We start from the raw sequence: 25,943 nt of genomic DNA on the forward strand, positions 1-25,943 counted from the left end.
CGATGACTAATGACAAGTGTCTTTCATGCGCTTCCTAGCTATTTGCAATTGTTTTCTCTTGGATATGTTTGTTCTTTGTTTCTCTTTGTTCTTTGTTTCCATCTTTTCCTCCTTCTCTGGGTTTAATGGAGCATTTTATATGATTCCATTTTATCTCCTGTCTTGGTATATCATTTATACTTCTTTTTTAAAGAACTTTTTTAGTGGTTGCCCTAAGGTTTACAGGGCTTCCCAGGTGGCGCTAGTGGTAAAGAACCTGCCTGCCAACGCAGGAGACATAAGAGACATGGGTTCAATCCCTGGGTTGGGAAGATCTCCTGGAGGAGGGTACAGCAACCCACTCCAGTACTCTTACCTGGAGAATCCCATGGACAGAGGAGTCTGGTGGGCTACAGTCCAGAGAGTCACAGTCAGACACGACTGAAGTGACTTAGCATGCACACAAAAGTTTTCAACATACATTTTAAAATAATGTAAGTCCACCTCCAAATAACATCATACTGCTCTATGTGTAGGGCAGTTACATTATAAGCGAGCATTCCCCAGTCCTCTCTTCCTGTCCCTTGTGACACCTTACTAGTGTCCAGGAATTGTTTGTTATTATGGGAAAGAACCCCAACCCTACATTGGAAACTGGGTCACAGAACACTTGCTGTTGTTCTGGTTTCCAATGAGAAGCCCACTGTAATGCTCAACCTTATTCTTCTATAAGTGAAGTTTCCCACACTGTACTCCCCACCTCTGGCTTCCTTCAAGAGTTTTAACTTGTCCTTTGTATTTTGTTTGTTTGTTTGTTTGGTTTGCTTGTTTGGTTTGGAGTTGGGTTTTTTTTTAAGGGGAGTTGTTTGCTTGTTACAGTTTGAACATGATGTTCCTAGGTGTTGGTTTTTAGTTTGTTTTGATATTTATCCTGTTTGGTATTTTCTCACCTTCCTGGGTCTGTGGTTTTCTTTTTATCATAGTAATGATACATTATTTGGAAACTTCTTGGCCACTGTCACTTCAGATATTTCTTCTGCCTGTTTTCTCTTTTTTTCTCCTACTGGTATCTTGATATGGTTCTCATACTCCTTTCTTTAGCTGCTGCAGTTGCAATCTATTTCCTCCAAGTCTTTTCTCTTGTTGACTCTGGTTATTTTTATTTTTCCTCAGGTGAAAGAGAGAGAACAGCCAGAGAGAGCTGAAATTCCCTTCCCCAAGCTAGGATAATATGAGTTGCCCTTTGACAAAGTCTTGCTCTCTGACCAAGTCTTTCCTCTAGAGAGTAGGCCTTTGTGACAGAGAAGATTCTGGAAGGATTTCCTGATGGTTACTCTTCCTTTTCCCCTTGCCACAGCCCCCAGGGCATTTTTCTCAGATTCTCAAGGTGACAATCTGTGGGGTTCCTAGAGAAAAAGTCCACAGAACCGTGCAGTCCTCACTCTAGGAATTTCTTAATTTCATGCTAGTCCATACTCAGCCTCCAGCAGTTCAAAATTGGAAATTAAGTGTTCCCACCAGATTCTAGTTTCAGGTAAGCAGATCTCACCTGTGATTCTCCGTATGTGCCTATGTTTCCAGCTTCGGAGATGGTGTTTTGCCATTTTCCCAATTCTTTTTGAGAATTTTCTTGTCTAAGAAAAGGTACTGATTCATCCACATTTTTCTTGATGTAAGGATGGTAGTGACAATGTCCATGCACTGTAAAAGCAAAAGCAGAAATGAGAAGCCATTTGGTCATCTCTTGTCTACATTCTTTGATGAATTATTTGTTCAAATCTGTTGCCCATTTTTTAAAAATTGAGTTATTTGTCCAATTATTAAATTATAATAATTTTTATATATCCTAAATAAAAGTCCTTTATAAATACGTGCTTGGCAAATATTTTCTCTCAGTCTATGACTTTTCATTTTCTTAATTTTAAAGATCAGAAGTCCTTTATTTTTTAATTTCAAAAAATGTTTACTGAAGTAAAACTTCTTTATTTTTGATGTAATTCGATGTATCCAAGAAAAAAGAGGAGAGTGAAAAAGTTGGCTTAAAGCTCAACATTCAGAAAATGAAGATCATGGCATCTAGTTCCATCACTTCATGGCAAATAGATGGGGAAACAGTGGCAGACTTTATTTTGGGGGGCTCCAAAATCACTGCAGATGATGACTGCAGCCATGAAATTAAAAGATGCTTGCTCCTTGGAAGGAAAGTTATGACCAAACTAGACAGCACGTTAAAAAGCAGAGACATTACTGCCAACAAAGGTCCATCTAGTCAAGGCTGTGGTTTTTCCAGTGGTCATGTATGGATGTGAGAGTTGGACTATAAAGAAAGCTGAGCGCCAAAGAATTGATGCTTCTGAACTGTGGTGTTGGAGAAGACTCTTGAGAGTCCCTTGGACTGCAAGGAGATCCAACCAGTCCATGCTAAAGGAGATCAGTCCTGAGTGTTCATTGGAAGGACTGATGTTGAAACTGAAACTCCAATACTTTGGCCATCTGATGTGAAGAACTGACTCATTGGAAAAGACCCCGATGCTGGGAAAGATTGAAGGTGGGAGGAGAAGGGGACAACAGAGGATGAGATGGCTGGATGGCATCACCGACTCAATGGACGTGAGTTTGGGTAAACTCTGGGAGTTGGTGATGGACAGGGAGTCCTGGTGTGCTGCAGTCCATGGGGTCGCAAAGAGTTAGACACAACTGAGTGACTGAACTGAACTGAATGTATCCAATTTTTTTTTTCCTTTATGGTTCATGCTTTTTGTGTCCTATCTAAGAAATCTCTGCTTAAACCAAGATCACAAAGATTCTATCCTAGGTTTTATTCTGGAAATCTTATGTCTTTTACATCCAGGTCTATGATCCATTTCATGGTTAATTTTTGTATATGGTGTGAGATAAGAATAGAGGTTCATTTTTGCATGTAGATATTCAATTGCTGTTCATTCATTTAACAATTGTTTTCAAAGCAACTACTAGCATATACCTAGAACTATGCTAGGTGGAGCAAATTATTTCACCTCAGTCCAGAATCTAACTCTCAGCCACTTAGATTCAGAAAATCATATTGTTCATAGATTCAGAGAGGATCAAGACTTTTGATAACAGATCAGATCAGATCAGATCAGTCGCTCAGTCATGTCTGACTCTTTGCGACCCCATGAATCACAGCACGCCAGGCCTCCCTGTCCATCACCAACTCCCGGAGTTCACTCAGACTCACGTTCATCGGGTCAGTGATGCCATCCAGCCATCTCATCCCCTGTCGTCCCCTTCTCTTGCCTCCAAGCCCTCCCAGCATCAGAGTCTTTTCCAATGAGTCAGCTCTTTGCATGAGGTGGCCAAAGTACTGGAGTTTCAGCTTTAGCATCATTCCTTCCAAAGAAATCCCGGGGCTGATCTCCTTCAGAATGGACTGGTTGGATCTCCTTGCAGTCCAAGGGACTCTCAAGAGTCTTCTCCAACACCACAGTTCAAAAGCATCAATTCTTCGGCACTCAGCCTTCTTCACAGTCCAACTCTCACATCCATACATGACCACAGGAAAAATCAGACTAGACAAACCTTTGTTGGCAAAGTAATGTCTCTGCTTTTGAATATGCTATCTAGATTGGTCATAACTTTCCTTCCAAGGAGTAAGTGTCTTTTAATTTCATGGCTGCAGTCACCATCTGTAGTCATTTTAGAGCCCAGAAAAATAAAGTCTGACACTGTTTCCACTGTTTCCCCATCTATTTCCCATGAAGTGATGGGACCGGATGCCATGATCTTCGTTTTCTGAATGTTGAGCTTTAAGCCAACTTTTTCACTCTCCACTTTCACCTTGATCAAGAGGCTTTTGAGTTCCTCTTCACTTTCTGCCATAAGGGTGGTGTCATCTGCATATCTGAGGTTATTGATATTTCTTCTGGCAATCTGGATTCCAGCTTGTGCTTCTTCCAGCCCAGCGTTTCTCATGATGTACTCTGCATATATGTTAAATAAGCACGGTGACAATATACAGCCTTGACGAACTCCTTTTCCTATTTGGAACCAGTCTGTTGTTCCATGTCCAGTTCTAACTGTTGCTTCCTGACCTGCATACAAATTTCTCAAGAGGCAGATCAGGTGGTCTGGTATTCCCATCTCTTTAAGAATTTTCCACAGTTTATTGTGATCCACACAGTCAAAGGCTTTGGCATAGTCAATAAAGCAGAAATAGATGTTTTTCTGGAACTCTCTTGCTTTTTCCATGACCCAGCAGATGTTGGCAATTTGATCTCTGGTTCCTCTGCCTTTTCTAAAACCAGCTTGAACATCTGGAAGTTCACAGTTCACATATTGCTGAAGCCTGGCTTGGAGAATTTTGAGCATTACTTTACTAGTGTGTGAGATGAGTGCAATTGTGTGGTAGTTTGAGCACTCTTTGGCATTGCCTTTCTTTGGGATTGGAATGAAAACTGACCTTTTCCAGTCCTGTGGCCACTGCTGAGTTTTCCAAATTTGCTGGTGTACTGAGTGCCGCACTTTCACAGCATCATCTTTCAGGATTTGGAATAGCTCAACTGGAATTCCATCACCTCCACTAGCTTTGCTTGTAGTGATGCTTTCTAAGGCCCACTTGACTTCACATTCCAGGATGTCTGGCTCTAGGTCAGTGATCACACCATCGTGATTATCTGGGTCGTGAAGATCTTTTTTGTACGGTTCTTCTGTGTATTCTTGCCATCTCTTCTTAATATCTTCTGCTTCTGTTCGGTCCATACCATTTCTGTCCTTTATCAAGCCCATCTTTGCATGAAATGTTTCTTTGGTATCTCTGATTTTCTTGAAGAGATCCCTAGTCTTTCTCATTCTGTTGTTTTCCTCTATTTCTTTGCATTGATCGCTGAAGAAGGCTTTCTTATCTCTTCTTGCTATTCTTTGGAACTCTGCATTCAGATGTTTATATCTTTGCTTTTCTCCTTCGCTTTTCGCTTCTCTTCTTTTCACAGCTATTTGTAAGGCCTCCCCAGACAGCCATTTTGCTTTTTTGCATTTCTTTTCCATGGGGATGGTCTTGATCCCTGTCTCCTGTACAACGTCACGAACAAGCTACCTCTATAATTAACTGTAAGCAAAATAACCAGAAAATGCTAATGAATTCATTAATTTCTACAGTGATTTAGAATACCTCCTGCTTTAATATTTGTGGAGTCAGGACAGGAATATAAATGGAAGCCCATATATTATATATCTTAATATTTAAAAGTTTGAAATTAGGCTAACAGATTGTGTGTGTGTGTATTTTTTTAGTCACTCAACTGTGTCTGACTCTTCGCTACCAATGGACTGTAGCCCACCAGGCTGCTATGGTGGGGGGCAGCCAGAGTCCCCTCCTCTGTACCACACTACAAGGTGGAGCCAACCCAGATATCCAGATTCTGTTCACGTTTTCCTGCTAAAAGCTTGACTAACCCTCCCACTCCCTCCCACCATCCCCAGGGATATGCAGCACATGCCTTGAAAACAGGCTGAGGACATTTTGGCAGAGAACTCCAGGGTGTTCTAGAAGGGGAGTACGGGTCCAAAGGCATGTACCCTATCTCCATGACCACTTGGACTCCGAGGAGGAGGAGAGCCAAAGTAGGGCCCCGTTAACCATGGCACCTGAGGCCATGATCCAGGGCACACCCTGCCCACTGGTGAGGTACTAGAAGGCAAACAATGCTGCTGGGAAATTCGTGCAAAAGGAGGGTGATTTCATGAGCTCTGAAGCTGAGGCCCAGTTGCCCATCCTCCGGCATAGAACATTTTCCAGACCACGAGGATACTTGTCCCCCAAATTCAAGTGTGTGTCTTCTGTGATAGAGCTGACACAGTTTGCTTCCCCAAGAACATCCTTTTCTTTGAGTGTCTGGGGCTTCAAAGACTCCCCACAGGTCCAGGGGGTTAGAGGATGAGAGAGGACACCCACCTGGCAGTCAGAAGCCCAGCATACCAAGCTGCCAAAGTGAAGGAAGAAGCCCACGAGAAGTTTTGGGAAGCCCTGTGGGGCTGCACACACATCTGAGAGTGAGCCCTGGGCTGCAGTTAATCAACAGTGTCAGCAGTTGGGAAGAATATCTGCACACAGAGTGAAGAGAATGAGGACAGGCTGGGGCTCACTGTCACCTCCCCCTCTGTTTGTCAGCACATCCAACCACACTCTTCACTCTCTTTGGAAGATTGTGCTTTCCAAATCTTACGCAAATTCCTCTTTGGGCCAACTCTAACCCCAAACTAAGGGAATGGGATCCTTAGAAATGTGATTGCAGCTCACCAAGTCAGCACACTCCATACAACCATGCTAGGAAACCAGCCACAAATTCACTGACAGAGCTCCCCAACAACCAGCTCAGAACCTGATGAGAGAAAGTGCAGGATGGATGGATGGATGGACAGATGGAAACTCTGGAAATATCCTTCTACTGATCAGAGCAAGTTTTATCATCTGGAGGATGAAATATGTAAGAAAGTGATTAAGAGTTTACATGCTAGTATGGGACATAGGAAATCTTCACATGCCTTAGGTGAATTAATTTTAATTTTAATTTATTTATTTAGGCTGTGCCACACAGCATGTGGGATCTTAGTTTCCCTGGCCAGGGACTGAACCCGCACCCCCTGAAGTGGAAGGACAGAGTCTTAACCACTGGAAGCCCTAGGAGAATTTAGAAGGACAGCAGTTTTTCTGAACTGAGTTATGATACTCACGTTAACAGCCTCCAAAGTTCCCATGGCACTTTGCTGCAGCCAAATGTTTTTTAAAAATTTTTTGGGAGAAAACCCCAAGCACACATAAGAACAAGAGTTATTTTTATCTCTGGGGGAATGAACTTAACACAAATTGTGAAGATTCCACATTGTTAAAATGCACAAATTCACTTCCAATGGTGTTTAGAATACTTGAAAAAGATAACATGTTTATTGGAATCAAAGTCCCTTTGAGAGATTTATTTTCTCTATCTTTATTCTCATATCTAAAGAAAGTGCTGAGTTGTAGATGAACAACTTCAAGGTCTTGGCCACTTTTTACCCTGAAGAAAAGAGCCAAAATGTTTGTCATTCCAGGAGCATAATCAGTTGAGCCGACACAAAATAACATAGTTAATTCACGAACGGAATTTGTTGCCATAGCTCCAGGGAGGGACAGGGTGGAGGAAACAATGGCCTTTTTCACCACAACCTGCCTGTCCCCACACAACAGGCCATCACTGAGCCAGCGCAGAGCACAGCAATTGTCAGTGAGCAGCAGCCATGAGGGGACAACAGGAAGTGGGTGGTAAATAAAGGAAGAGCGCCTGACAACTTGGATCTCCGCTAGTTCAAGCTCTGGGACACGACTACCTCCTCCAGCTTATCTTCAAGCTTAACCTTTGGTCAACTGTTTCCGTGAATCCACAGAAAGAAAATGAAAGGACTCTAAAAAGCAGACCAGGAGAAGGCATGGTGAGTCACCAGGGTGGCACCATGGAAAAGGATCCCAAGAACAATTACACTCCCCAAATGGGACGCAAGGTAAGGTACCCGCTTTCCTATTGATTTGTATCTCTTTGATTATCAAAGTTCAAAAAGTAAAGTCCTATGTATCTGTGAGTATAACAAACCTGTGATAATAAAATCACACTCTAAAGAGAAGTATTGGGAATTCCCAGGCAGTCCAGTGATCGAGGCTCTGTGCTTTCACTGCCGAGGGCCCAGGTTCAGTCCCTGGGAGGAGAACTAGGATCCCACAGCCAAGCAAGCAGCAAAAAGAAAATAACAGAGAGAAATTATCCCTTCCATCTTAAGGTGATAAAAAGAAAAAACTCTGGCTAATGGTTCTTTATCCCCTGACTGAGGATGCAAGCACCCAGGACAGAGGTAAATGACAGGAACAAATTCTCTTCCTAAAAAAAGTTCAAATAAATTACTATGTGTAAAACAGATAAGCAACAGGGACCTGCCTTATAACACAGGGAACTATATTTAGTATCTTGTAGTAACCTATCAGGGAAAAGAATCTGAAAAAGAATACATGTGTGTGTGTGTGTGTGTGTGTGTGTGTGTATAACTGAATCACTTTGCTGTACATATGAAACTAGCACAACGTTGTAAATTCTTCCATTTAAAAAAAGTTTTTTTTTAAAAAGGTCAAATCACTGTGAGAAAATGTAGGTAGTTCAAGGCCAAGAATGATGCTGTGGAGTCTGGGTGTGCCAGAGAAATATTTTAAGAAAATGTTCATTATCCTATAAAATGAGAAACTTTCCCCCGATGGCTCAGCAGGTAAAGAATCCACTTGCAATGCAGGAGATACAGGAGATATGGGGTTCAGTTCCCTGGTCAGGAAGATCCCCTGGAGAAGGAAATGGCAACCCCCTCCAGTATTCTTGCCTGGGAAATGCCATGTACAGAGGAGCCTGGCGGGCTACAGTCCAAAAGACCACAAAGTGTTGAACATGACTAAGCATGCATGCATCACGTGGCATTCCTAGTAGAGAAGTCACAAAATCTCAATTTGAATATCCATTTCAGAAATCCTCACAGTGTAACTATCATATGAGTGATACTACCTTCTACAATCTTTTGTTTTGTGGGGGAGGAGATGTGCCTAGGGGAATGTGGATTTTAGTGGAGCCTTGATAAACCAAAAGAGTTCTAGATGGCAAAAGTTTAGGTGGTGAGACAAAAAAGAAGGATTCTGGATGATGTGAAGAAAAGACTAGGATCAGCAATGATGTAATTTCTGCTTCACAGTAAAGCTGGTTTCACGCCACTCCTCAGAGAGCGGTTTCTCAGCCTTAAGACACTGGTCCTGTTCTTTCCTGTCCCAGTACTCCTCCAAAACTTTCCCATGCCCTTGGAAGTGGCTGTGGATGACTGGTTAAAGAATCATATGCCCCAGAAAGTGATCTGGGGCCATAACCACCATGAACTTGAACTACATGACTGGTAGATCATTTCTCCCAATTGGTCCCCTCCCCCTCTGCCTCCATATTACCCCAGATTTGGAGAAATTTGTATGTTGACTCACAAATTTCACCAGCTTATTTTATTGAGTTCGTGGGAGACTCAGGCGGCATTTTAGCCACTCATTCATTTATTCACTCATTCATGCCTCGTGCCAAAAATAGATTTGAAGTGGTATCAAAACAAGTAGATTCAGTTCCTGACTGGTTCTGATATGGAAAATTGATTTGGTCTTTCTATGTACAGTTATGTAGAATTCAATCTGTACAAACATCACTCTGTACACCCATAACTCTTATGAACTGAAAAATATCCAAAGGCTTCTAAGCTCATGGAGTTCCTAATAGTATCACTTATGATTATAATAAGAGCTGACATATTTAGTTCTTACTAGGTGGCATTCAGTTCAGTTCAGTCGCTCAGTCGTGTCCGACTCTTTACGACCCCATGGACTGCAGTACGCCAGGCCTCCCTGTCCATCACCAACTCCGGGAGCTTGCTCAAACTCATGTCCATCGAGTCAGTGATGCCATCCAACCATCTCATCCTCTGTCATCCCCTTGTCCCCCTGCCTTCAATCTTTCCCAGCATCAGGGTCTTTTCCAACGAGTAATTTCTTCGAATCAGGTGGCTAAAGTACTGGAGCTTCAGCTTCAGCATCAGTCCTTCCAATGAAAATTCAGGACTGATTTCCTTTATAATTGACTGATTGGATCTCCTTGCAGTCCAAGGGACTCTCAAGACTCTTCTCCAACACCACAGTTCAAAAGCATCAATACTTCAGTGCTCAGCTTTCTTTATAGTCCAACTCTCACATCCATACATGACTACTAGAAAAACCATAGCTTTGTCTAGATGGACCTTTGTCAGTAAAGGAATGTCTCTGCTTTTTAAAATGCTGTCTAAGTTGATCATAGCTTTTCTTCCAAGGAGCAAGCATCTTTTAATATCATGGCTGCAGTCACCATCTGCAGTGATTTTGGAGCCCAAGAAAAGAAAGTCAATCACTGTTTCCATCGTTTCCCCATCTATTTGCTATGAAGGGATGGGACCAGATGCCATGGACTTTGTTTTTTGAATATTGAGTTTTAAACCAGCTTTTTCACTCTCCTCTTTCACTTTCCTCAAGAGGCTCTTTATTTCTTCTTCACTTTCTGCCATAAGGGTGATGTCATCTTCATATCTGAGGTTATTGATATTTCTCCTGGCAATCTTGATTCCAGCTTGTGCTTCTTCCAGCCCAGCATTTCTCATGATGTACTCTGCATATAAGTTATATAAGCAAGGTGATGATATACAGCCTTGATGTACTCCTTTCCCAATTTGGAATTAGTCTGTTGTTCCATATCCAGTTCTAACTGCTGTTTCTTGACCTTGACCTTGACCTCTTTTCTTGAGAGGAGATACATATCCTCTCCTAAGTAATTTTAATGTCTTATTTCACTTGATTAAATACAGTGAAAATATTCAAACCTAACCACTAGCCTATTGTGCTAATTTGTGCCTTAGCTTCTCCCAGTTAAATGGAATAAGTTTATTTAACCTTCTTGGGCCAGCAAATAGAATTATATCTTTAATTATAGCAATAATAAAGTGATTGTATTAACATTTTAATCCTGCTTTTCTGTTCTCCATGTATTTTCCATACAGAAGCTGACCTCTGTAAAATTCTGTAAATCTAACTTTCTGACTGCCAGCCCTTTTGGGCATTGTACATTGATACCCATGACCATTTCTGGCTATTGCTAATGGTGTTGCTTGCAGTTAATAGTTATAAGCACTGTCATTACATATTGTATCTGAATGGTGAGGATAATTATGAATTTAATAATACAGTTGACCCTTGAACAATGCAAGGGTTAGAAGGCCGACTCTGTGCAGTTGAAAATCCAAGTATATGACTTGTCTGCCCTAAACGATGCAACCAACCACAGGTGGTGCATTACTGTAGTATTTACTGTTGAAAACAATAAGTGGACCTGCACAGTTCAAACCCATATTGTTCAAAGGTCAACTGCATTTTTAATCTCTCCAAGAATGGAAACTCCTTTTGTATGAAAGAGTTATTCACTTTCCACATATTTAACTTTAGTATTCGGTTGGCACTTATTCTGGAAGTAAGAGAATGCCTGAACATTATCTCAGTACCTCTTACTCCAAATGCTATAAGGTAGATATTATTTATATTCTCATTTTCAAGTGAAAATTGAGGCTCAGAGAGGTTAAATAAATTGTCCAAGGTAAAAAGGAGAGGGCTGGAATTCAGATTCTTGGGATCCAGTTTCACTGTTTCTTTAAACCTACACCAACAAATAAGGTGAAGTGAAGTGAAGTCGCTCAGTCGTGTCCGACTCTTTGCAACCCCATGGACAGTAGCCTACCAGGCTACCAGGGATCGAAACCGGGTCTCCTGCATTGCAGACAGACGCTTTACCATCTGAGCCACCAGTGTTCTACAAATAAGGTAGCCACTAACCAAAAATGTAAAGTTTAGTTTCTCACTTGTACTAACCACATTTCAAGTGCTCAGTAGTCACAGGGAGCTAGTGGCAACCTTATTGAGACACTGCAGATACAGAATATTCCATCATTTCAGAAAGTTCTATCATGTAATGCTGCTTTGAGTCATAATGTCTCTTTTAGATAGTTGACACATTTCCTCAAAATATATTGCAGTTCTGTTACAAATTATATGGATTTAACTTTTTCCTGTGAAATCTCATTCATGTGAAGTTTCTTCATTTGCAGAGCACCAAGTTAACTTTGATCTGCAAATTAATAATATAGATAAGAGGTCAAGGAGACATTATACACTTCAGATACCAAAGATTTTTAAGCATTATCAAGTAACTCCAGAAGCACTCACTTAGATACAAGCAATTGATACAATAATTACACATCATTTTTATTTATTCATTAAAACCAGGATCCCCTACAGTAACCTGGTAGGAAATAACATGGTTAGCCTAGTTCTTTCTGCTATTCCAAAATTCTATGTAAAGCCATATTATACTAATGATTTACCTTGCTCTCTTCCTCTAGATCATTAAGTCAGTAGCATAAAATAACTTTCACTGTGAAATTTTTATTAGCTCAAGATCTAACTCCAAAGCCCTTACTTCTTGCATTGTATCCCAGGACTTCCTGGTGGGATTGCTCCTATGGACAGAGCCTGGCACATAGTAGGAGTTCTATGAAAATCTGTTGATTGGTGTGTAGGCCATAAGAGAAGAAAGAAAAATTAATAGAAACAACATAACTGTATGTTGACTATTTAGTCTTTTTAAAAATTTTTATTTTATTATTATTATTTTTAATTTGGTCACACTGGATCTTAGTTTCGGCATGCAGGTTCTTAGTTATGGCATGTGGGGTCTAGTTCCCTAAACAGGTATGGATCCAGGGCCCCTTGCATTGGGAATACAGAGTCCCAACCACTGAACCACTAGGAAAGTCCCATATTTGGTCTTTATTTGAAGGAAATTAAACAGTTTAGAACCCTCCACATTTCTGAAGTTTAGTTATCTGAACATTTTTTTTTTCTGCCATCTTTGAGAGCCAATCTCTGATTCAGGAAAGGCTGGAAAGAGATCTCTTTGCCATTAAACCTTTGGCAGCTCCTGTACAATATCTGTAGCAGAGTCAGAACCATTTGAAAATTCAGCACGAGTGCCGAAAAGAAAACCACCACAACTATCTGAACATTTTTTTAAGCCACTTCCTTAAAGGGAAAGTAGATATTACATTTTCACTTTTTGTTCCAAAATACAATTAGGCCTTTTCCTTCTCATTCCTCTGTAATTTCTGCAGATGAATTCTAATATTACAGGAACAGGTATTGATTTGCACAGCCTTCAGCTAACTCAACAGTCTTTGTCTCCTTTGCAAACTGTGTGGGAGACTGATCCACGGGTCACATGTCCTCAATTAACAGGTGTCATCACCGCTACAGGCTACTGTGCTGATTGATTGTTCTTCCTCTGAAAGTTGACAGGTGGAGCACATGCTCCATTCCTGATACAACTGAATCCGAGTCTCTTGAAGACACTAAAGTCTCTGCCTGAACTGTTGAGTCCCACTCACTGCGGTCCTCTAAAGCAAGCCTTGACTATCAAGCATGTGGGCACTCTCACAGGCTCACCTCAACAGCTCAATTCGCACACAAAAAAGATGGGAGTAAGAGACTGGACTTGGCGGTGTGTGAAACCTGGGGTTCCCTTGGTCTTCCTAGGCTGGAAACTATGGGGAGAAAAGGAATCTTACTGGTTTTTTGTGTTTTTTTGTCCTTTCTTCTAAGGGACTTGAAGAAATACCTTTCAAATACCATGGAGTAAAGAATATACAAGAACTGGCCTAAAATTAATCTTGCCCCATGCTCACAATGAGACCTCATAATGTGAAAACATACTCTTTATTTCAATCTTGCCCCAGGTATTAGGACATTTTTTAAGTTCTCTGTCTTTTCAAAAACTAAATCACCCCCCTGCCACTTTGTCTCTCTCTTTGTCTGTCTGTTTCTCCCTCACACACACACCCACACCATATAGAGAAAGAGAAAAGGAATTTTAGAAATTGGAAAGGATGACCCAGGACAAAAAGGAAACATGTTTCAAATCTGTCTTCTTCATTCCATTGTTGTTGTTCAGTCACTAAATGTCAATAATGCCAAAGTTGAAAAACCTTCAGTTCAGTTCAGTTCAGTCACTCAGTCATGTCTGACTCTTTGTGACCCCATGGACTGCAGCATGCCAGGTTCTTCTGTCCTCCACCATCTCCCGGAGATTGCTGAAACTCAAGTCCATTGAGTCGGTGATGTCATCCAACCATCTCATCGTCTGTTGTCCCCTTCTCCTCCTACCTCCAATCTTTCCCAGCAACAGTGTCTTTTCCACTGAGCCAGCTCTTCGTGTCAGGTGATCAAAGTATTGGAGCTTCACCTTCAGCCTCATTCCATTAAGATAGAAACAAAAAATACAGAAGAATTTAAATAATTCTTTTGAAAGCAAAAACTAGTGTGATTAGAATTTTTAACAGTACCATCATATTTACTAAAAAATCTTAATCTTTTAAGAGTTTGCCCTAAAAAGGGAGAGAGATTATCTGGTGGTCCAGTGGTTAGGACTCTGTGCTTCCACTGCATGGGACACGGGTTCCATCTCTGATCAGAGATCTAAGATCTCAGAAGCTGCATGACACAGTGAAAAAAAAAAAAAAAACTTTGCCCTACAAAAAAACTTTGGGCTTCCCTGGTGGCTCAGGGAAAGTGTCTGCCTGGAATTCGGGAGACATGGGTTTGATCCCTGGGTCAAGAAGATAACCTGGAGAAGGAAATGGCAGCCCACTCCAGTACTCTTGCCTGAAAAATTCCATGGACTGAGGAGCCTGGTAGGCTACAGTCCATGGGGTCGCAAAGAGTCAGACATGACTGAGCAACTTCACTTCTTTTGCCCTACATATATATTTTTTGCTCTATATTCTTTGAGAGTAGAGGCTATCACATTTATCTTAGATACCTGGCTCCTGACATACTGTAGATGCTTTGTAAATGTTTGTTGAATGAGTGAAAGAAATTTAAATCGCTGTTTATTCTGTATTCTTCTTGTCTGGGGAGAATCCTGAATTTGTCCATCTAAGGTCATCTAGTAGAATGAGTGAATTTCAACTCAGCCTCCAACTCACTGATTATAGATCAGTGTTGGGTGAACCAACTTCAGCTTGACTCCAGCCTCTAAATTTATTGACATTATTAACAATAGCAACAAAGACATGATCACTGTTTACAAGGCATGCATCAGTGCTAAGTTGCTTCAGTGGTGTCTGACTCTTTGCGACCCTATGAACTGTAGCCCGCTAGGTTCCTCTGTCCATGGGATTCTCCAGGCAAGAATACTGGAGTGGGTTGACCTTTCCTCCTCCAAGGGATCTTCCGGACCCAGGAATCAAACCTGAGTCTCTTACGTCTCCTTCATTGGCAGGCAGGTTCTTTACCACTAGTGCCACCTGGGAAGCTGTTTTCAAGGCTCTCCACCTTAAATCCTGCCAGACTCCTAGGGTTGCTAGGGGTTTTGTGATATCTAAAAGCCAGGTGGGACCTGCTTAGAGATAGTAAAGATGGCAGACTCACTCTCCACAACTTTCTCAGTTGTCCAGAGATGGGCAGAGTTGGATAAGCCTTCGAGAGAGATGGCTAAGACTTGTACACAGATTTGCCTCATAAATGCTTTTCCATGTCACTATCACACTTTTCCTTAGGATGACAGTTGAAAGATTTTCCTTAAATATCACACATGGAATTCAAGACAAAAATGGAACATTAATCAAAGAGTTTTGTAGGGTTTTCTTCATTATATGAGGTAGGAGAGTTATAATCACCAGGAAGCACAGAAGACTTCTTATCCTATACAGTACAGACCGGTGGGTTGATTAACTGAAAAATAAAATGGTTATAATGGAGACTTGTTTTAAAAAATGATAAATATATACACTAAATATTTTATGTAAATTTAAAATAAATATGGTATTAAGTTGTTGATGCTTTAACTGGGCCACTGATTAGAGCTCTATGTTTTCTTCATTACATGCATGCTTAGTCACTGAGTCATGACTCTTTGCGACCCCATGGACTACAGCCTGCCAATCTCCTCTGTCCTTGGAATTTTCCAGGCAAGAATACTGGAGTGGGTTGCCATTTCCTGCTCCAGGGGATCTTCCCCACCCAGGAATCAAACCCATGTCTCCTGCATTGGCAGGCAGATTCCTTACCACTGGGCAGGCATACATATAGGCAATGTCTCTGATTTCCATTTTGGGTGAATTCTAAATGAAGTGAAAAGTCGAGATACTCTGAAAACACTCTGTGTGGAATCCTAGATTTGGGGGAATTTTGTCCCTATCTTTTACAGTAGTCTTGTTCTCACCCAATTTAATAACAATTTTAAAAAATCCCATGACTATCTTTTCTTTATAAACCAACTTAGTTTCTTTTTTTAAGCACCTTTTCCTCATCATTTATATAACATTTAATTAAATGATATCTTTGCAATCACAAGTACAATGGGCGTAAATAGATTTGGGGGGAAATTTAGGTAACTCTCTTTAAAAAAGTATTTATTCATTATGGTTGCACTGGATCTTCATTGCTGTGTGCTGGCTTTGTCTAGTTGCAGTGAGAGGGGGCTGCTCTCTAGTTGTGGTGCACAGGCTTCTCACTGTGGGGGCTTCTCATGTTGTGGAGCACTGGTTCTAGGCTCACAGGCTTCAGTGTTTGCAGCTCCCGGGCTGCAGAGCTCAGGCTCAGTAGTTGTGGTGCATGGGCTCAGTTGCCCTGCAGCATGTGGGCATGTGGTCTTCCCAGACCAGGGATAGTACCCGTGTCTCCTGCATTGGCAGGCAGATTCTTCACCACTGGATCATCAGGGAAGTCCACTACTGTTCCTTTTTGGGCAAAAAAATGTTAATATGTTGGTAATCAGAGCAGGAAAGAAATCTTTTTGTCCTCCATGTCTCAGATGTACTGCCTTATTTAATGAGTACCTACTTTGGGGTAGGCCATCCAAAGATAGAAAGAGACATTCTTTCAAAGATGTAATTTAAAGTATGGAAGTCAATTTTTTTTAGCATATTCACAGGGTCCTGTAACCATGAACACAATCTAATTTTAGAACACTTTCATCATCCCCCAAAAGAAACCCTGTGCTTATTAGCAGTCACTCTCCATTCCCTCAGCATACCCCCAGCACCAGGCAACCATGAATCTACTTTCTGTCCTATGGATTTACCTATTCTAGACATTACAGATAAATGAAATCATACAATATATGTGTTTTTTTTGTGTCTGGCTTCTTTCACTTAGCATATATTTTCAAGATTTAGTCATGTTGTAGTGTATATTGGTGCTCCATTCTTTTTATGGCCAAATAATATTCCATTGTATGAATATACAACAATTTGTTTCTCCATTCACCATCTAAGGACATATGGGTGTTTTCACGTCTTGGTTAAAGTGATTAATGCTGCTATGACATTCATGTACATGTTTTTTATGTTTTTTTTGTGGACATATATTTTCAATTCTCTCAGGAGTGGAATTGGTAATTTAAGTGGTAACTTGACGTTTAACTTTTTGAGGAACTTTCAAACTTTGTTTTCCAAAGAGGCTGCACAATTTTACATTCCCACCATCAATGCATGAGTGTTGCAATTTCTCTACGTACTCATCAATTCTTGTTATTTTCCATTGAAAAAAATTATACCCTTTCTAGTGTGTGTGAAGTGGCATCTCCTTGGGGATTTGATTTGCATTTCCCTAATGGCTAATGATGTTGAGCATTTTTTAACACGTTCATTGGCCATTTGTATATCTTCTTTGGAGAAATGTCTATTCAAATTTGTTGCCCATTTTGAATTGTGTTATGTCTCAAAGACACTTCTTTGCCCTAAAGCAAGGTTTCTCAGTCCATCCTAAAGGAAATCAGTCCTGAATATTCATTGGAAGGACTGATGCTGAAACTCCAATACTTTGGCCATCTGATGCGAAGAACTGACTCATTTGAAAAGACCCTGATGCTGGGAAAGATTGAAGGTGGGAGGAGAAGTGGACGACAGAGGATGAGATTGTTGGACGGCATCACTGACTCAATGGACATCAGTTTGAGTAAACTCTGGGAGTTGGTGATGGACAGGGAGGCCTGGTGTGCTACAGTCCATAGGGTCACAAAGAGCTGGACACAACTGAGTGACTGAACTGAACTGAAGGTTTCTCAGCTTTGACATTATTGACAGTTAGGGGATGGATAACTGTTGTGTGGGATTTTCCTGTGCATTGTAACATGTTTAGCAGCATCTCTGGTTTCTACACATCAGATGCTTTTAGCAGCCTCCAACTTCTGACTATCAAGACAGACACTGCAAAATCACCTTGGGGGTGAGGAGATGAAATCTCTCCTAATCAAGATCTGCTGCTCGGAAAGATCTTTCTGTGCATCTAAGAAACACATAGAAACATAATTCAGTTTTAGTGGAGTGGTGGAAGCCAGTCTGAGTGGGTTGAGGATGATGTAAGAAAGTGGATGGACCCTGAGAGTAGGAACTGGTCTTCCCAAGTCCAGTTGGTAAGTTAATTGACAAAATGAGACATAAGTATAAAAGTTACAAATGAGAATTAGCTAACATGATTAGATAAACAATAATTCAATATAACACAAAACAGTTGTAAGACTATATATGGAAGTATTAGAAGTGTGGTATATCTAGAACCACTTATAGGATTTCTGAGAAAGGGAATTTACTGTGAGCTGGTCTCTGGGGCAGAGTGTCATCCCTTGACCCTCCTGGGCATGGAGCTCAAATGTCTGTTAAGTGGCCTTTCCCTGTAGACAGCTCTCAGCTTCATTTCTCATGTTAGTCTCATCTCTTGGTAGGGATGTGGACCCATCTGTCTCAGACATAGATGGTTAGAGCTGAGTTGTAGGCAGTATGTCCACAGATAACCCCTGAGGGCTTCTCAGGCTACTCTGGTTCCTGTCCTTAAGAGTCATCTGTGGACATACTGCCTACAGCTCAGTTCCAGACCCACTCAGTCTCTATCTCTTAGTTCTAATTCCTGAAAGAGGGAATCTGAGGATCTGAGAAATCACTGAATAGGCCTGGCTTGGTTCTCTTAATTGGGTGTCCTAACCCAATTCCCTAGGCTGAGGGGTGGGGCAGTTTTCAGGGAATGGATGGGATGGAGTGAGGTAAAAATAAAGAAATAGGAACCACATCATAGATCCTTAAGCCATTCCACCACCTGTCCAGATTTCCCCCTACTTCTTTTCTTCTCAAAGATTTTTACCCCACGCCCTGTCCCCTAAAGGGCTTCCCAGGTAGTGCAGGGGTAAAGAATCCACTTGCCAATATGGGAGATGTGGGTTTGATCCCTGGGTTGGAAAGATCCCGTGGAGGAGAAAATAACAAGCCACTCCAGTATTCTTGCCTGGGAAATCCCATGGACAGAGGAGCCTGGTGGGCTACAGTCAGTCACAAAGAGTCAGACATGACTGAAGCTATTAAACAACTGCCTCCTAAAACATCTCTCACAGAAATAGCCTGACTATTGCTTGCTAGTTAAATACAGTTAACACCATTTACCTCTTTCCTTCAGCACCTGTGGTACTGTGGTCCTGACCTCAAGTATTCTGACTTTAGAAAGGGGATGATTCTATTTAATAATGTCTTGGTAGGAAGGTGTCATCTACACTGAAATGGGCCATTTTAACAAGAGAAATATATCTGTTTGGGGAGCAGTCTGAAACTTCTTCATCTCAATTTTCCCCCAGTGGCATAACAGTGGGGAGTAAAGACTACCGAGTTGTTGGGAGACAGTACATCCTTCCCACTAGTTAATAAAGTGATGCCCTGCCTTCGCAGTCTATTAATTAAGAAGGTAATCAGTGCATGCTTCAAGTTTGCTCTTTGAAACTCAAAGGCAATAAAATCAGAACACCACTCAGATTTTTTTTTCTCATAAGGAAATGAATAACAAATTAGGGCCACAGAGATAGAGTAATCACATCTTGAATGATTTCTCCTGAGCATGCTTTTAATAACCTGTATGCATCAGATAAGACGAACAAAGACAGGCAAAGTTAATTATCTAGGAAAAGCTTCATCAAGGAGTTTTAGTCACATCAGCCCAGTGTTTCTCAGCCTTGGTACTGCTGGTATCTTGGGCCAAATAATTATTTGTTGTGGGGAACAACCCTGTGCATACAGTAGGATGCTTAGCAGCATCTCTGGTCTCTAACCAGTAGATGCCAGTAGCACCCCTCCACCCAGCTTGTGACAACCAAAAATATCTCTCAGTTCAGTTCAGTTCAGTCGCTCAGTTGTGTCTGACTCTTTGCAGCCCCATGGACTGCAGCACACCAGGCCTCCATATCCATCACTAACTCCCGGAGTTTACTCAAACTCATGTCCATTGAGTCAGTGATGCCATCTAACCATCTCATCCTCTGCCCTCCCCTTCTCCTCCTGCCTTCAATCTTTCCCAGCATCAGGGTCTTTTCAAATGAGTCAGTTCTTCGCATCAGGGGGCCAAAGTATTGGAGTTCCAGCTTCAACATCAGTCCTTCCAATGAACACCCAGGACTGCTCTCCTTTAGGATGGACTGGTTGGATCTCCTTGCAGTCCAAGGGACTCGAAAGAGTCTTCTCCAACACCACAATTCAGAAGCATCAATTCTTCAGCACTCAGCTTTCTTTATAGTCCAACTCTCACATCCATACATGACCACTGGTAAAACCATAGTCTTGACTAGGTGGACCTTTGTTGACAAAGTAATGTCTCTGCTTTTTAATATGCTGTCTAGGTTGGTCATAACTTTCCTTCCAAGGAGTAAGCATCTTTTAATCTCATGGCTGCAGTCACCATCTGCAATGATTTCGGAGCCCCCAAAATAAAGTCTGTCACTGTTTCCACTGTTTCCCCATCTATTTGCCATGAAGTGATGGGACCAGATGCTATGATCTTCGTTTTCTGAATGTTGAGCTTTAAGCCAACTTTTTCACTCTCCTCTTTCACTTTCATCACGAGACTCTTTAGTTCTTCACTTTCTGCCATAAGGGTGGTGTCATCTGCATATCTGAGGTTATTAATATTTCTCCTGGCAATCTTGATTCCAGCTTGTGTTTCCTCCAGCCCAGCGTTTCTCATGATGTACTCTGCGTATAAGTTAAATAAGCAGGGTGACAATATACAGCCCTGACGTACTCCTTTTCCTATTTGGAACCAGTCTGTTGTTCCACGTCCAATTCTAACTGTTATTTCCTGACCTGCATACAGATTTCTCAAGAGGCAGGTCAGGTGGTCTAGTATTCCCATCTCTTGAATAATTTTCCACAGTTTGTTTTTGCTGCTGCTGCTAAGTCACTTCAGTCATGTCTGACTCTGTGTGACCCCATAGACGGCAGCCCACCAGGCTCCCCTGTCCCTGGGATTCTCCAGGCAAGAACACTGGAGTGGGTTGCCATTTCCTTCTCCAATGCATGAAAGTGAAAAGTGAAAGTGAAGTCGCTCAGTCGTGTCTGACCCTCAGTGACCCCATGGACTGCAGCCTACCAGGCTCCTCCGTTCATGGGATTTTCCAGGCAGGAGTACCGGAGTGGGGTGCCATTGCCTTCTCCGAAGTTTGTCTCTAGACATTGTTAAATATCCCTTGTGGGACAAAACCACCCTTGACTGAAAACTGAGTTAACTACATAACGTTCTTTCTCACTCCTCATTCCCTGGATCTCTCCAGAGTTTGCTTGCTGTTTTAAACCCTTGGAAACAAACATACCAGGCTGTCTACATTTTCCAGGAAATAATGTGAAAAGAAATTGACTGAGTCAATATTACTAATCTAGGTGACATGAAGGGCTCCTTGCATTTCTATATTGAAAAGTAGCAGACAAAAAAAAAAAAAAAACAAACAAAGGAAGGAGGTCTAAAAAAGATATTTATTTAAGGCACTCAGCTAAACACTTTACTTATATTTTTTCTCTACAAAGCCTTCAGGGATATAATTAGCTTTACTTTATTGGTAAGGAACCTGAGGCTGAAAGATGTTAGGTCATTTGCTGAAGAACACATAGTTTGTAATTTAGCAGTGAATCTAGAAGTCTGATGGCAAACTTTGTGCATTTATATACATTGCCTTAGTATAGGCACTTAAAGTGCTAGACAACTAATAAACAGTGACCAAATTTTAACTTTTCAAAAAACACTTTATTATGGAAAATTTCAAATATATGCAAAATTAGACAAAGCAGTCCCTTCCCATTTGTCCTGTTCGTGTACTTCTCATCCAGCTTCAAGAATGATCAAATGAGAACCTACTGTATAACAATGGTGGTATTATTTGTGCTAGGGACTGCCATGGTTTAATGCTAATAGTTTTTAGTTCTTTTTAGTTTAGTTTAGCTAATTCTTTTTAGTTCTTATGTTTAAATTGTGTGGTGAGGTTAAGCCTATTTTGCAGAAATAAAGGATTATTTTTCTTTGAAAGTGTTTATCCCATGCTTGCTTAATTGCTTACTCAAGAGAATTTCTTCTTACAGCAACGATGGGCTTCTGTGTATATGGTTCTCTCAAGCACCATTAGTGAGTCATTCGATATAACCTCTCCTCTGGCTTAGGGTTAGGGTTAGGGTTTAAATTAAGATTAATTAAGATTAGGTTTAAAATGATTGCTTTTAGACATAAGGAAGGTTTGTACATAGCCAGCTTCTTGGGACACATACACTAATAGGGCTTATTTCTTTCAATGCAAACAAAATACAGAGTCTTGGAAAAAAGAAGGCCTAAACAGTTTGGGAGTCAAAATCCGTGTCTTAGTTAAGTCTCTCACCATATCTGTTTCACCATAGTGGTTCTCAACTTTTTTTTTTTTTGGTTTTGTATCTTTAAAAGTTCTGATACTGTGTCACAGGCCAAGTAGGCCAGAATATCTAGGGAGTGGGAATACAGCCTTGGGGTTTGAAAACCTCCGTCCCCCGGTCTGCTAATAATTTTGATGTACAGCCAAGGCTGAGAACTTTGGGGAGTGAAGCAGAGATGGTGAGAAACTTTATTAAGACATGAATTTATACCTCCTAAAGTGTTAGGCTGTCTGTTTTCAAGAGTAAGATATTTGGTATATTGATAGTTGGGGGCCTTTGGAATGATCAGTTTTCACCAGCACCACCTGATATTATTCAGAGATTTACATTTCACTCACAGAAGATAACCTGGGGGGGGAGGGTCCACTTCTGCTTGTATGATGGAGGAAGAGCCCATCTGATGCCACTTTTTTGAAGATTTATTAGAAGACATGAAGACATCAACTTGAAGGAGCGTTTCAAGATGACATCCTCCACTGGCACCTACTGAATGACTCCAAAAGGAGATTTATAGGGGCCTAATAAAAGGTTTTATCTAGCTAGATTGTACCATTTAATGTCAAACTAAATGAAAAGCTTTCAACCAGAAAGCTAGCCAAAGAGAGCGAACCAAGCAGAGCATGGGAAATGAGCTACAGAGGAAGCACGTGGTGAGGAGGGGCTTTGAAGTCCAGCAGACCTGAGTTTGAAACTCCACTCTGCCATTGTCTGGCTCCATGACTTTGGACAAACTACAAAACCCTTCTAATCATTGATTCTTTCCTGCAAACCTGGTATAGTGCTTATGCCTGATACAGAGTACAGTTTCATAAATTACTAAGTATTAAAATTACAGGCAATGTATTGTTCCAATATCTGGAAATGAGATACCAGGTCCAGCTCATGCTAAGGAAAGTGTGATAGGCAGAATTATGTACCCTCCCCCTCAGGATGGCCACATCCTAATTCCCAGAACCTGGGAAATGTGTCACTTTTCATGGCAAAAGGGATTTTACAGATGTAATTAGGTTAAAGTTCTTGTGAAGGGAATAAGCATCCTGCATCACCCACGTGGACCCAATGTCATCACAAGGGTCTTTTAAAAAAATATATATATATACACACACACACACACACATATATATATATATATGTATTTATTAATTTGGCTGTGTTGGGTCTTAGTTGTGGCGTGTGGATCTTCCTTGTGGCCTGCGGGCTCTTTGTTGGGGTGCATGGGCTTCTCTCTAGTTGCGGTGCTTGTGCCCCGAATGGCGAGGGCTCAGTAGTTGTGGTATGCAGGCTTAGTTGTCTCGAGGCATGTAGGATCCTGTTTCTCTGCATCCCCTGTAATGGCAGGTGGATTCTCAACCGCTGGACTGCCAGGGAAGTCCCACAGGGGTCTTTTCAAGGGAAAAAGGCAGGCAGGAGAATTAAGGGATGTGACTACTGAAGCAGAGGCTAGAGGGGTGCAACTGCTGTTTTTGAAATGGAAGGAAGAGGGCTGTGAGCCAAGTAATGCTGGCAGTTCTAGAAGCTGGAAAAAGTCACCTCTGGAGGCTCCAGGAGAAAGGCAGTCTTGCTGATATATTGACTTTAGCCCACTAAGTATAGGCACTTTAAATCACCTATGGCAATTTTAAGAACTTTAAGATGATAAATTTGTGGTGTTTTAAGCCACTGTATTTGTGGTAAATTGTTATAACAGCAATAGGAAACTAATACCAAAGGTTAAACCAAGTCTCTCTTTGAGCATTCAAAGACTGCACAGAGTTCACAAGATGAAAATTTCACTTTGGAGTCCAAGCTATTCAAATGAATTAGTATAAAGTCCAAGGAGTGTAATACTAGTTTACTTGTGAATGAATTTATCCATCTTGACATCAGATGGTCTTGATGCCTCCCTTGCCAGTCAAGCATATTTATAGCAGATCCAGAAGGCCAGGGGCCAGAATCCTGCAGTATTTGCTGCAGTACTGGGAAACTATGCCTGGGGAGAAAGCAAGAAGGAAGAAAACTGGTAATGGCAGATCAATAACCAAGAAAGACACCTCTTGGGGATTATCAGAAGAAGTGTTGATTTGGAGGACAAATAGTGTCATATTCTGGAGGACAACTCGATAAAGTAACCCCAAAAATGTATATAAAACCTTAAAAATGCAAGTCCTCTGACTCAGCAATTTGACTTGTAGGAAAATTTATCCTAGAGGAAAAAGGCTGGATTAGTATGCATATCATTCATCTGCTTAAAAAATGCTTTCATGGTTCCCATAATTGCTTATAGAATAACACTTGGGGAGACCCAAGGGAGATAGCAGTACATCCACATACAGTGGATAATTAAGAATGGCAGGGGTTTGTATTGGCCATAGCTTCATCTACACGTGAACCTGGATAGATTAACCTTGAAGGTCTCTAAGCCACCTTTGCTACATTTGATCTCTTTTCCTGAAAAATCACTGAAACAGTGATTGACTAACAGTTCCCATGTTAAATTGGTGCCTGCCCTTGAGCATGTATTATAAACTATCATCCATTTTTGTGCCTTAAATAAATAAAAAATTTTATATAACTGTGTAATTGAGCCATTAAGCATTGAAAATTACCTATATTCTTACCCGCTGACATTCAGATAATATATTTGGCATGCAAAAAGCTGTGATTCCAAATTATGCTCAAATCCAAGTGAGGAATCTTTATTCATTTTTTTTCTGCTGTATTATCTGTTTCGGCCATATGTCTGGACCCAAGCCCCGTCAAGAAGGGACAAAAATTTACATAACATTCTCAAGTATGATGGTGGCTGCATTTGGAGTTTTGATTAAACTGCTCTACATGCATGATTATTACTTGTAAACAGATGATTAGATATTAATTAGACAATAAGTGATTGTAAAGCACTTGGAAAATAAAAGTGTTTATAAATACCACCAAGTAATAGCAACAATAATTCTTTACTGACTACACAGCTGCTAATGTCAATAAGAATGATTTATTCTAGCTAAGGGCAACTTTAATTTATGCACAAAATCTGCTATCATATCTGTTTTGCTAGAGCAAAACAACATATGTCATATTTACAACTGATTTTACATCAGCATGTAGATAAATACATCTCATTTTGATAAAAACAACTTCTCTCTTTTAGGACCTTCTCAAACACAGGCATAACTATTATAGTCTGGTGTCCATGAGTGCTAAGAACTGGTGCTCCTTCCCGTTCATCTCTCTGACTTATGTCAAATATTTATTTCTTTAAAATATAAGATGATAGGTGACATTTTGTGAATGGCATTTTCATTCATGCAGTAGGTTTCTCATGTTGAGTCTGTGCAGTTGCTCCCTAGCACCTTAAAACTCTGCATAACAGACTCAATAAATTCTGGTCAAATAAATGAGGATAATTCTTTTCTGGTTATTCTAGAAGCTGGAAAAAGAAGAAAATCCATGTCAAGAATAAAATAAAGCACTTTCTATCTTCTTGAGTTTGTTTTTCAAACAAAAAGTTTTGAAACTTACTGCTTTTTCTGTCCCATCATTATTTTTTCCCCTAATGGCCTGTATCAACCTCCCTCTTGACCCACTGGTGAATTGGGCAATGCTTCTGTAAACTTGAGCCCCTACAATGAGTCCAGGTC

At 40.9% G+C, this 25,943-nt stretch overlaps 1 protein-coding gene and 1 non-coding gene across 2 annotated transcripts in view; one reads left to right on the plus strand and one right to left on the minus strand.

Annotated features, from left to right (window-relative positions):
- Nucleotides 1–7,091: 7,091 nt before the first annotated feature.
- Nucleotides 7,092–25,943, plus strand: part of PCYT1B (phosphate cytidylyltransferase 1B, choline) — a 148,735-nt gene continuing 129,883 nt past the window's right edge. The window contains exon 1 of the mRNA XM_061407834.1: nucleotides 7,092–7,494. Within this exon, the coding sequence (XP_061263818.1) occupies nucleotides 7,423–7,494 (72 nt within the window). The 5' untranslated portion in view covers nucleotides 7,092–7,422. The remainder of the gene's footprint in view (nucleotides 7,495–25,943) is intronic.
- LOC133243611 (small nucleolar RNA SNORA12) lies at nucleotides 12,476–12,623 on the minus strand. Its single transcript, XR_009735162.1, has one exon. It is a non-coding gene; the product is annotated as a small nucleolar RNA SNORA12 (small nucleolar RNA).

This window comes from Bos javanicus, chromosome X (assembly GCF_032452875.1).
Source record: "Bos javanicus breed banteng chromosome X, ARS-OSU_banteng_1.0, whole genome shotgun sequence".
NCBI classification, from domain to species: domain Eukaryota; kingdom Metazoa; phylum Chordata; class Mammalia; order Artiodactyla; family Bovidae; genus Bos; species Bos javanicus.